The 12,800-nt window shown below is 40.6% G+C and overlaps 1 protein-coding gene across 1 annotated transcript in view; it reads right to left on the bottom strand.

Annotated features, from left to right (window-relative positions):
* Window positions 1–3,489: 3,489 nt before the first annotated feature.
* Window positions 3,490–12,800, bottom strand: part of fntb (farnesyltransferase, CAAX box, subunit beta) — a 33,819-nt gene continuing 24,508 nt past the window's right edge. The window contains exons 9-12 of the mRNA XM_033649439.2: window positions 9,320–9,452; window positions 7,731–7,842; window positions 7,467–7,581; window positions 3,490–3,966 (exon numbers count right to left, since the gene is read on the bottom strand). Of these exons, the coding sequence (XP_033505330.1) occupies window positions 3,799–3,966; window positions 7,467–7,581; window positions 7,731–7,842; window positions 9,320–9,452 (528 nt within the window). The 3' untranslated portion in view covers window positions 3,490–3,798. The remainder of the gene's footprint in view (window positions 3,967–7,466; window positions 7,582–7,730; window positions 7,843–9,319; window positions 9,453–12,800) is intronic.

Below are 12,800 nucleotides of genomic sequence, written 5' to 3'. Positions count from 1 at the left end.
CTAAAGTATGTTATGCATTTTGTAGTAATCTCACGAGTCATGGGAAAATGCCAATTTGTCACATGTAGTTTTCCTTAAGGGTATGAAATAGGTATTGAATGTCAAAAAGGTAGCTCCCGTCTTTTGCAGTACAAGGAAGCAAATTAACCCCTGTCGATGTGTCGTGCTTTACACAGTAAAAATCAATGTTGCTGAATCCCCCCCCCCCCAAGGAAAAAAAGGAAGCATTTTTGCGTGTCTAGGAAACGTGTGTGTATGTATATTGTTTCCATTTTATTTCCATTTAGGAGGATATAATTAGTGTAATAGGTCTTTGTTTGTCCGATTCCATTCCATGGAAATTACAAGTATGTTGTACATACTGCCAACAATTGTCTTGCAAGTTGAGGCCTACCTTTACTATGAGACTATAAAATAAACTATTTTATCCTTTAATACGCTCCGTGTGGTTTTTTAGCTTACAGACCAAAGTGTTAAATAACATTTCCTGTTGTCTATAGGGGACCAAGTCAGTGGTTTGCATGCAAGTCTCAAGCCTTTGCATTCAAGGGTGTTCTCACACTTGGTCCTTTACAGCCCTCTAAGCCGACGCAAAGAGGTGACTCAGCACTTTTGTCCATATGTGATCACTCCAAGAGAACTCAGACCACCTCGATTCACTTAAAGTCCGCAGTGCAGTTTGCTTAACCTGTGCCTTGTGAACACAAAGCGCTCCTGATTGGCTGTGCTCTTTGCCATGTATTTAGCCCTCTAGATCACATGCTGTTGCACTGGGATGCTTGGAAAAAACAGACAAAACCACGTCAACCTGTAAATGCTTGCAAGGACGCAAGACGAGGAATAGTTTGGTCCATAGAAGATAATGCATGTCTCCAGATGTGGAATGTAGAATACATTTAACGACAACAGTTTACGGCACAGAAACGCTAAGGTTTTCCTCTGATTTTAAGTTCATCTGAAAGCGAGGGGCTTCATAACTGCACTGCAGTGCAGCATCAAAGTAAACACAAAACTATGTCAGTATAGTGTGAACAGAAAGAGGACTGAGTCCTCTTTCAAATAAACTGACAATGCGTCCACTTTTCGGTGCACTTTAAGAGGATTGAGTTTGGTTTGTTAAAAAAGGACCAAGTGTGAAAACACTCTAACTTTTGAGTTTTGATCTCTATAAGTCATAATGCACTCTTCATCAAATCTAATGCCATTTTACCAACAGAGTAATAATATATTAAATTTAAAAAACTCATGAATGCTTTTTAAAATAAGTATCTGTTAAAATAACTTTGTTAAAAATTTATTTGGCTGTGAAGCTAACATTAGCTAAGAATTAGCTCACTCACTATGTTAATATTAGTCTTGACTTACTGTTCAAATGTCGTATGAAGTTATAAGTTGTTGCGTCTCTGTGATGTTCCACCTACATGCTTTGCACAGGCTGCTGCAATTTGTTTTTTGTCACCTGCTGCAATGTCTTTGTACACAAATTAAATTATCTTGTGTATATTTTTTTCCAACTGGTCCTTGGTAACATAATTTTTTCATATTTCTTTGCTTCAGCTTGATTGGATGCCATCAAATTGGTTCATACTAAGAATATCTGGGGTCCTATTTTAAAAGAATGCTTAGGATCCATACTCAAACCCAAAAATGGTGTGTGCCAAAAAATATTCAACACTTATTACAATCAGGCTTCCATCTCACCATCTGAGTCGCCAATTTCCCATCTACAAAATGTTTGTAAGCATGGGACAAAGTTTCATCAAGTCTGTTTTTATGCATCACAACTTTTGCGTGGGAAGTGGCGTACGCCTCCCTTGGGCCACACTTGTGCTTACGCAGTGTTTTTAAATGAGACCCCTGGGGAATTAAGTGTCGACTTGCTGGGAGTGGAAAGCATTGTTACTTGATTCAAAAAATGAAGGGAATTTGATGTGTGGCAACCTTTTTAAATAATATATTTTTATATATTTGGGGTTGGATGAAGGTATCAAGTATTTTAAAGTCAAAAGGTTCAAGTCCAAGCGAAGTCACAAGTCATTGGTGTAGGAGTTTATGTTGAGTTCTGAAGTCATCAAATTTGTGACTTGAGTCCACACCTATGACAAGTATGGGATGCAATTTCATGTCTCAATTCTCCAGGATAAAATAATTGCAATCAAAGATGTATTACTGGGGACCCAGGGACGTGTAGCGTCAACTTTGGCACAATTTGGACATGCTATACATTTAGTATTTATATATCATTTTATGAGTGGTTTTATGAGAAAGCTAGTAGCAGCAATGCCTGGCCTGTTTTAAACCGGCTCTGTACTACCACTAATAATCAGTCACCTTCCCCCCTCTCACTGCCACAACTGCTGCAGCAGAGCTCTCAGGACCAGACGAACAGCAGGCAAACATCACTTCAGGTTTTTCTGGTTTCCAGAGATGCTGGCAGGTGTCTGCAATAAAGACTGAGGGCACACTGTCCTTTCATGTCCTGTTATGTAACCATTCTCCCCTTACACTGTAGTGTGGAGTCTTTAACTATGTGGAGGAAAACAGACTGCAGACTGGGCCAGCTGATGGTTGTGTCATGTGTAACCAACAACCAGTAGCCAACCTGCCTACCCACAATGCAACATGGTGAATCTGCCTTTTCTTATTTCAGACATGCAGTGTTTGTATTTGCTGCTTTGAGGAAGAGACGTCGCCTGGATGAGTCAAAGTCTAACAGCCCCATGCTGACCCCAAACAGGAGGTCTAACATGTTTAATTATTTGGATCATATTTTATTTACTGAGTAAGCTGATTGTTCTGCAAGTTTGATTTGAATGGAGCTGTGTGTCTTATGTGCTGCTGTCCCTTTTCCCTCCACTGCAGATCTGCCCAGGTGTGCTGCGTTAGTTAACGAGGTGCAGCACACCTGAGCATGGAGTGGAGGAGGGGCTTAAGAGCTCCTGTGCAGCAGCAGAGCAGAGACTCTGGTGTGGGGACTGCTCGTCCTGCTGCCTCTCAGACTGGGATTTTTGTTGTCTTGTTTGCTTGTTTAATTTGTAATAAATCCAATGGATTGTGTGTGTGTGTGTGTGTGTGTGTGTGTGTGTGTGTGTTATTTGTAGTTCTTTGCAGATGTTTTTGAAGGAAATGACAGAATATAAAATTCTAGTGGAGATACAGCAAATCCTTTATTCTTCCAGTTTGTTGTCCTAAAAATAACAATTTAAATATACTGAGTCAAAAAATATGCACCATGTGTCACTTTAGACTGTAAACTCTCCCAAAGGTGGATAAAATACCAGAGAAAATACTGAGGACCAAACCTGAAGGTGCTCAGTCGGAGTTTCAGCCCTGCTTCAGTCTTGGTTTTTGCAAAGATAATAAAGATGTTGTTTAGATGTTGAGGTGTGTGTAATGTGTTTTATCTGTTGTATCTTAGTGTTTTTAAAGTAATAATGTGTCTGGAGTGTGTGTGAAATTGCAAATCATTTTATAACACCATTATGAAAATTGCTATATAAAGTTTTATTCATACTGAAACCTTACCAAGTCTCCCTTTTATTTCAGAGAATGAAAACATGAGGCATTGCAAGCACAAATTCAGTTGAATGCTAAGCTGCCCACACACAACTGTTGACCTTTATTCAGGCAAACTCCTCCTAAACTCCAGCCCTCATTTCTACCGACGGTCGACCCTCTGACCGTTTTTTATTTAGGGCTCGTCTACATCAGACTGTTGACTGCTGTTTGCTGGTTCGAGCCCGTTCCCCAGAGTCGGCTGGTTCACACACACACAGTGACGTCTCCACCAATGACTAACTAGGACTGATGGTCGTCTGGTCCGGAGGCAGTGGCGGAGTCCGACGGTGTGTCGTCAGCAGAGGCTCCTGGCTGTCTGTTGTCATCAGGGACGGGCAGCCGGTGAAAGAACTGCAGGGCCTGAGCCACCTTCTCTGGACAGATGTTGTAAACTGGATGAGTTGGAGCCTACGAGAGAGAACAAGAGGAAAATCGGACTCCTGCTGAACCAGAATATTTTATTTTAAAGCTTCTGGTTGCTTCTATTGATCTGTTTTTGTGTTTATTCTGGGCCCAAATTTCCAGCAGCTTTATTTAATCTGGGTGTAATTACAGCTTCAGTATTACCTCTACAGTACATTTAAGTTACAGTGCAGTGTAAACCGTACTCCTCTGTCCATGGAGACTTTTCATTGATTACTTCAGAACATGACTGGTCTGCTTAAGTATCCATTTCTTTAAACACTTCCACACTGTATAAAGTTGTATGTAAACTGTTTATTCTAAATGTTTATGAAACAAAAACATCCCTCAAACATAACAAGCTTGGCACAGTGGTTCCCAACTGGTGGTTTGCAGTCCAAAAGTGGGTCGAGGGTCTATTCTAAATGGACCCCCAGTGACTCACAATGTGTCAAATTTGTAAAAAAAAACAAAAAAAACAACAAAAAAAACCCACTTTATTTTGAAGTGCAGTGAAGTTCTGCCACAGAGCTTTTATTTTGAAGTGGTGTTACCTGCTGTAGAGTGAGCGACGGACAGCTACATGACAGAGGCAGCAAACTAGCTACTAGAAGTATAATGTTGAATATATTAAACTGTGTGGACCTTGAACTACTGACGGCAAATAAAAACAGCTGTTACATGCAGGCCTGATCCCAAAAAAGACTGGACGCTGTGTTAAATGTAAATAAAAACAGAGTGCAATGATTTGCAAATCCTTTTTTACATACAGTGGAGGCAAGTAAGTATTCAACACGTCAAAAATGTTTTCAAATGTTAGCATAACATGCTAACTGAAATGTATTCAACTATGGGAGAGGCCTTTGTTTGCGATAAAAGATGCTTGCTGTATGAAGAAACTTAATCTCTCACAGTGTTCAGACTTTGGCCCATTCTTTCACACAGACAGGCTTTAAATCTTAAAGAGTTTGGGGGCCGCTTGTGAATCTTGAGAAAAAATTTTTACTTTTAAAACTACTACAGTTAAGCCTGGTTTCCACCGAGCCGTACGGTACAGTACAGTTTGGTACAATTTTTTCCGTTTCCACTGTGAAAAGTTGTGGATGGTACCAATAGAACCGTTCCATATCGTCGCCATTTTTGGTCCCCCCTCTGTTGGGGTACCTAGCACACAGATCTGGTGCTAAAAGGTGGAGCTGTGAACACTGCAGTCTGTTGATTGGTCAATAGAGGACGGTCACTCTGCTCAGGGCTGAGCTGTGGCTGGTTTTGAGGCTCATGTAACCACTGTTCATACTGTGGAGAGTTTTATTAGTAAACTGTAACTATAAAATGAAAGGATGTTTTGCTGCCTCTCACAGCAGCTGGAGTCAGAGAAAACATAACTTAATTCACTGGGTCGACTGCCGGCAACTTTTAAGGTGGAACTTTAACTTGTAATGTTATTCAATGCATGAGTTGTGAACGTCGTGAATCCATCAACACACATTAAATTTCACTGTGACAACTTTGACCATCACTTTAGTTTTTATATGACATACACTTTTAGTAATAAGTGGATGTTCAAGTGTTCTGTGGACGATAAACAAAGTGCAGATTTCCAGTTGTATCACTGGTAATGAGGAAATACAGTGAGTGCTGGACAGAGCAGTGAGTGACAACAACCCCGCCCACATTTAAGAGTACTGTTTGCAGTTGAAACGCAAGAGTCTAGGTACCATGTCTGAAGGATTACTGTTGGTTCCAAAGGTACCATACTGAAAGTGTTTGGTGGAAACTGGGCTGTAGTGTCCTCATTCCGAAACACTGACTGAGTGTTGTTAAAAGAAAAGGTGATGTAACACTGCAGTAAACATGCCTCTATTCCACCTTTTTAAAATATGTTGCAGGAATCAAACTCAGAATGAGTGCATATTTACAAAAAACAAAGTGTATCAGTCTGAGCATTAAATATCTCGTCTTTGGACTGAATTCAACTGAATATACCTGAAGGTCTGAAAGGATTTGCAGATCATTGCATTCTGTTTTTATTCACATTTTACACAGCATCCCCACTTTTTTTTTTTTTTTACATTACAACAGCCCTGCAATAAATACCACCTTTGTCCTGTCCTGTATTTTGTCAACCTTTGTCTGTGGTGGGGACAAAACAGTGCAATGCAGTCTAATGCAACACCACCACTTGTGCAGCCTCCAAACTTTCCAGTGTTGAATCAACACTTCCCTGATGACGTCTGAAAAAAGGAGAAGATGTAATAATGCGTACTGAGGCAGCATTTGTTGCAGGGCTGATTTATTAAACTGAGCTTGTGTCCCTAATATTTTGTCCACACCCTGTGGCTTTATACGTACATATCCACTCTTACTGAAGACACAATAAAACAAACCAACTGTTGTGCACATCGGCTGCAGACTCATGTGCTATAACCTAAGAGGTGCTGTGTGCATATGCCGTGGGCAGATTTACTGTAACCAGCTCTGTGTGCCAGTAATAAAACAGGAAACAGGAAAATAAAACCAACACCACTGAAATCTTAAAGTCAAACCACATGACATCTTACTCTCAGCACCACCCAGACGTCAGTGCTTCTCATTTTAAATTTGCATCAGAATGCACCCCGATGATCAGGAAGTGAACCCACAGACCATCACGCTGAGAATTAAAGGCACGTCTTTCATTCAAAGGTGCAGAAATGAGGAACAGCGTCATGCTCTCTTGAGTAAATTCATCAGAAAATACATCTGTGTGCTGCAAAAATGGCAGATGAAAGACGGCCAATAGTTTAATTATTTACTGCTGGTGGAAAAATGAAATGGTGCGACTGCATCTGAGGCAAAATCAGACTTTAAAAGGCGTTCAGCTCATTTAGATTTTTTTTTTTCTTTTTCATTTTCAAGGAGACTCCTTTAAATCATCAAAATGATGTTGTTTGCTAATTAATAAAATAACCCTCTGACTAATGCTGATTATTTGGGGCCACTTGACAGCAATTTGGGAATAAAAAATGTTTTGATTTTCTTCACGAGTCACTTCAAGAGTCACTGTGGAGCTTTTCTTGCAGCTCCTGCAGCAGAATGTAACAACCAGTGATTCCTAACCAGGGCTACTTGTACCGCAGGTGGTACACGGCTGGCAGGTACCCTCTCAGCAGGACAGAGAATATGCAGAGTTTTACAAAATGTCCGATTCCTTTAAGCACCACCTGCCGGCTGACTGTGCAGAAAGACTAGTTTGCAAGGTGGCTGAGAGGTCGAGACAGAGTAATGGGTACATGGGTAGCACACCTAGTTTACAATAATTAAAACATGACAGGTAGTTTCAATAAAGAGGTATTTCAGCTCATGTAATAGGTGTAACAAAGTTTCCAAATTACTTCAACTGGAACCGGAGAGAAGTCATTTGTTTCTCCTAAAACTGGATCCATTCTTGATAGTAAATAATCCATCTCTGAAATAATCCACCCTCGCTCAGCCGTTCCTCCCTCCCAGCCCTGCTGCAGCCTCACCAATCTGTTCTCCTCCCTGCCAAGGATCATCTCGTGATGGAGGTCCATGTTCCCAAAGTGCTGCGCTACGGAGAGGCCGCTCAGGCAGTAACACGTGTGGTAGAAATCTCTGGACCTGCACACATAAAAACACAACAACACAGGAGAGAGTTAATGATGTGAATGAGTGAAAACCGTGTGATTACATTTGATAGTGTCACCAGCCTTTAATGTGGGGTGTGTGTGTGTGTGTGTGTGTGTGTGTCCAGATGGTGCGGTACTGACTTGCCAGGCTTATCCAGAAGGCCCCCTGTTGGGTTCTGACAGCACAGGAGGATGTATTCCTGCAAGGCCTGCTGCTCAAACATCCACCGCTGCCGACTCAGCTCCGACTCTCCTGCACAAACACAGTTCAGCCAAACGTGAAACATCATGCTCACTAGTTTCCCTTTTTGTCCTAAAACTAACTAGATTAATTAAATAATAATAATAAAAATAAAAAATAACAAAAAGTCAAATTAAAGCAGGGATTTGTGAAGTGAATGAGAGAGAAAATCAGAGATCTAATCAAAAATCCAGGTGAAAATGCAATAATAAAAATGACATTTCAAATGTAAACACGAATATTTTTTTGAGTTACTGTGACGTGCTCTTTCAGCAGCTTATTTGCAATTAGCCCCCATCTCCCTCTTTACTTCCCACTGTACAGTACGATGCATTCCCTGGGCAGTGCCTGCTACAAGACGACCTTGTTTACTGTAAACTGTGATAATCAGTGTCTTTAAAATGCATCAGCATTCCATGTGAAGTTAAACATGACCTCCAGCACCTCAGATTTATGGTGAGAAACTGGTTAAACTGGAAATGACAAGTCCATATTTATCATACTGACATTCATTGTGTGTAGCAGGGATAAACACAAGCCAACACAGGAGGAAAAACTCTTACTGCTTACTTGCTGTGAGACCTTTGTGCGTATCGCACGGTGTGTATCCATGTGGGAAAAATCCAGGAAGTAACCAAAACGTAGAAGAAGAGCACACTTGCAAGATAAATGTGACACTTTCTAATGTCACAATGGAGGGACAACTACACAGGTTGATTTTAGCGCTGCTCATCGTGGACTATATTGCTGTCATTGTTCATTTTAGTCAAACCATACAGTTTGAAAACAAGGCGCGGCTCCAACTAGAAAACAATGTTTTGATGCATTGGATGTGCTGAATGTGCATATTAAGGCAGTACAGGAGGAGGTGCACATTAATAATCCTCCAGGACTGTAACATGCTCATGTTTAACCCAAACAACGTGTCATGTGACTGCAGCTGGTTCGGATAGAGGTCGGAACACGTTCTCACCACAAAGGAACCGCATCAGAGTTCGTTTGTAACTGGACCAAGACCACCTCTTCAAGAAGGTCTCGGTCCAGTTGTTTTGGTAGAGGCATGCAGCAGCCTGACACTGGGCGAGGAATTGATAAACAAATGATTATTTTGTGGGTAGAGTATTCCTTTAATACTGTCAAGGATTGTTTTCTTGGTTAATGGTGAGCAGAATCACATTATGTCATCGATTTTGTGGTGTGCTTGTGGGAAAATTCTCAAGTCGGGTGAAGCGATTTTCTCTACATGTTAGTGTGGAAAATATAATTGATATTGAGTCGACTCTCGAGGGAGAAAGCTGCAGTGATCAGTTTAATAACATGTTGTGATTAGACCATTTGTTTAGTCATTACACACTAATTAAAAAATGAGCAAGACGTTTGATTAAGTTAAAAAAAAATGCAATTAGTAGTCAAAAGCCTGTCCATGTGATTATACGGTACAGCCACTGTACACAGCCTCGGGGCTTTGCTATGAGCAGAGATACAGTACCTTCTTTGAATAAGGCTCTGTGGAGTAGAGGCAGGAGTCCAGCCTGCCAGAAAGAGTAGCAGCCGTCCACCAACTTATTACAGCGGCCCTGGAAGCCTCCTTCAAACCGCATCTGTCTGCTGACCACCCACCTCTGAGGATGACACAGGACAAACACAGTTAATAGGATCACATGTCCATCCTGTGGAAACTCTGAGGATGGTTTAACTCTGATGGAGTCACTTTGACTATAATCACATTGACCCTGAGCACTGCCAGAGACAGAGCTGGAGCCCGGCAGGGTCACACAGGACCAGAGACAGAGGCGAAGGGACGAAGAAAAGCCATGTCTTATTTTCAAAACTGGAAAGGAATTGGCCGTATCGTTGCCACGGAAACCACTAATTGGTACACATCCAGTCTGCCCGGCTTGGATTGGGCAACCATGGAATATTGGGTTTAATACCAGCTGGGGTCTGGTCTGTCTGCGAGGAAGAGGGAGGATAATGTTTAGCTCATTATCGTTAGTTTATAGGGATTCATTCCAGACACTGAAGAGGGAAAACTCAGTGTCAGTGAAGGAGGGATGAAGAGGAGGAGGACGAGGAGGTTCACGGTATTTCTAACTTTGATATGTTCAAAAGCCTCTGAGATTGTCACACATTCAAAAATGCAGTTAAGTGCAAGTAAGAAACCAAAACGGTGCCACAAAAGCCCGGATGCAACCTGAGCGAACGAGACAAGTGACGAGAAGACAGGACTGTGAGTGACGGGAGGCTATCGGAGGCCCTGCAGCAGTGTGTGTGTCAACTCGCTGTTGGAGAGAAGAGATAGCAACAAAGTGGTATTGACAGTGTGGAAAATGAGTATTATGCGAAAATAAACAGCTTTACAGCGGAGAGACTTTCAACATTGCTAGTTATTTAGCTGTAACATGCAAAGATCCTAATGTTCTACTATTGTTTTGAAGGAAAGAACTTTGTCCTCTTACAGTTACAAGGACATTCAAAAGAATCATTTAATTTTTAATCAGTAATCTACATCATAAATGCTTCATGCTGCTGCTGCTGAGTTTAGTGGGAATTACGCTGCTTCCGTTTCCCTGTACTTGACAGAAAGGGTCCAAATTAACCCCAACCAAGTGCCAATGTGTTTTTACATGGATCTTAATTGTGCCGCCAAACTGACCATCTTGAGCTCTTTGAGGTCATTTACTCAGATGCAGCACCTAGCATTGATTAATCAATGGCAGCGACACATCTGCACCTCTACTTCAAACTGCCATTTTCAGGTTTTGAAAACACTCAAAAGGAGCAGTTTTGTTTTTGCAGCCTTGTGCTCGCTGTACAAATTCAAGAGGAAGAAGAAGAAGAAGAAGATAAATGTCCACACTCATCACCGGATTGTCAATTGTTGTCCCTGAAAATGCAACAAAAGTACAAAAAAAGTACAACGAGGCCAGATACATTTGAGAGTTGCAAAAAAATGAATCTTTTCTCAATGTTGATTATTCGTTCATTCTTTCAGAGATGAAACTGGGGCTGATTTACGCAGCGTGACTCATCCTACATCACTCGATAAAGGACGACTTCATAAAAGACGTTTTTGTTCACACCCACTTCAATACTGCACCATTTTAAATTCAATTCAATTCAATACAACTTTTTAGTTTTCCCGAAGGAAATTCTTGTGCCAGAGAACGCTTCAAGTAACCACAATGTTAATGATTCACAACCAGAACAACCAGTGGGTTCCCCGGGTCAGGGTCACTCTCTGGGCCCAGTTTTAGAACAACACAGTATTAAATATCTGGCAAAGTATACAAAAGTATAAACAGAAGTTTTTGCCTTGACTTGTAAGATGTAATAGCTACAGAATAATGACACCAAATGCGATTACACTGGTTCCTTATAAGCCTAATTTTCACCACACAAGTCTGTCTGGCACCGAGTACGATCTGCCTGGAAAATGAGATGGCACTTGTGTTTTCCCCAGTAGCTATGCCCAGTTACTAAACAGTACTAATATAAGTTTAGTTACTGTCTCTTGTAAATACAAATAGCAAACAGTGGAACAACTACAGAAACTGTGTAAAACAAAATGCAGTGTGTCTTGTGTTGCTCTTAGCTGCCAGGCACTGAGAACAAACAAAAATAATCTTGAAAAATCCATTATCACTGTGCTGCAGTGAATTAGAGACCACTGTTAACTTCATTGATGAAAACTCTGAAAATTTTTTTCGTCAACAACCTTTTTTCCATGACTAAAACGAGATGATGACGAACTAAAAATAATAAAAACAAATAAGACGAAATCTATGTTTCATTTTGGTTGATGAGACGAAACGCGATGACAATGTTCATGGTCAACTATTGGACATTGAAAACGGGGAGCGGGTGAGCTTGTAATTATCTTCATATGTCACAAAACGACAGGCTGGCAAACTCTAGTCAATAGTCTGCACCAGAATGTTTTGCTAGCCAGCAAAAACACTCACACATTATTCACAAGTTATTTTTCTGCCTCTAAACAGGTAGATCGATGAGTCAGAGTTTACAATGAACGTTGGTACAGGTTAGTTATTTGTGGTGTCAAAGTTTTTGAGAGCATAAATAGAGAGATGTTGAGCTTTGCAAATGATGATCAGTAAGTGTGTGCTCGTAAATCACCCCTTAAATCTGTCAAACACTGCTGGAGAAATAACAGTCTGTAAGTGTGAAGAAATTATTTGTAGCTGTGGAAAAAAAATTTCTAAATTAAATTTTTATACAAACTGTCACCTTGATTCTAAATTTTGATACCTGAATTAGCCTGACTGGATTAAATTAGAGATTAAAAAAACAAAAACAAGCACATAATGACTAAAAGTAATTAGTAAAATGTCATGAGTTTTCGTCGACTAAAACTTGACTAAAACTACGAAGGATAAAAATGACTAAAATGTGGCTAAAACTCAGAAGTACCTTCGTCTCAAGACTAAGACTAAATCTAAAATTTTACAGACAGATGTATTCTGATTTTATAATGTGGATGTTTTCAGACATGTCTCAAGATGAGATATTAACATTCATTTGTTATGACGACTAGAGCTTAAGTGTCAGAACGCAGAGGAAAATGGCAATGCCCATCATATTTTCTTCGAAGCTCACTGTCTTTAAATGTCTTGCTTTGTATGGCTAAAACTCCAACTGCTGTGTTTCAGTTGTCATCGACCATCCCCAAAATGTAGTTTACTTGGTGATTAGTCACAGGAGATATATGGGTTTTTTTTTCATCCAATAGCAATCACATTATCAAAAAGGTCTTCAATACAACCAGTAAAGGGTTAACTATTGTAGGCAGGAGCCACCTGGCTGCAGGTGAAATATCAGCATCCTTGACTGACTCTGAGAGGCTGTTTATAAATGAAGATCTGATTGGACCAAACCTCCAGCATGCTCGTCTGAGCTGCGAGTCTTACTGCAGTAACCCTGTGACCAATGTCTTGCAGGGATAGCAGGAG

The sequence above is a fragment of the Epinephelus lanceolatus genome, chromosome 13 (genome assembly GCF_041903045.1).
Source record: "Epinephelus lanceolatus isolate andai-2023 chromosome 13, ASM4190304v1, whole genome shotgun sequence".
NCBI lineage: Eukaryota > Metazoa > Chordata > Actinopteri > Perciformes > Serranidae > Epinephelus > Epinephelus lanceolatus.
The sequence above is the reverse complement of the archived record's forward strand: the minus strand, read 5'-3'. Positions and strand labels throughout refer to the sequence as shown.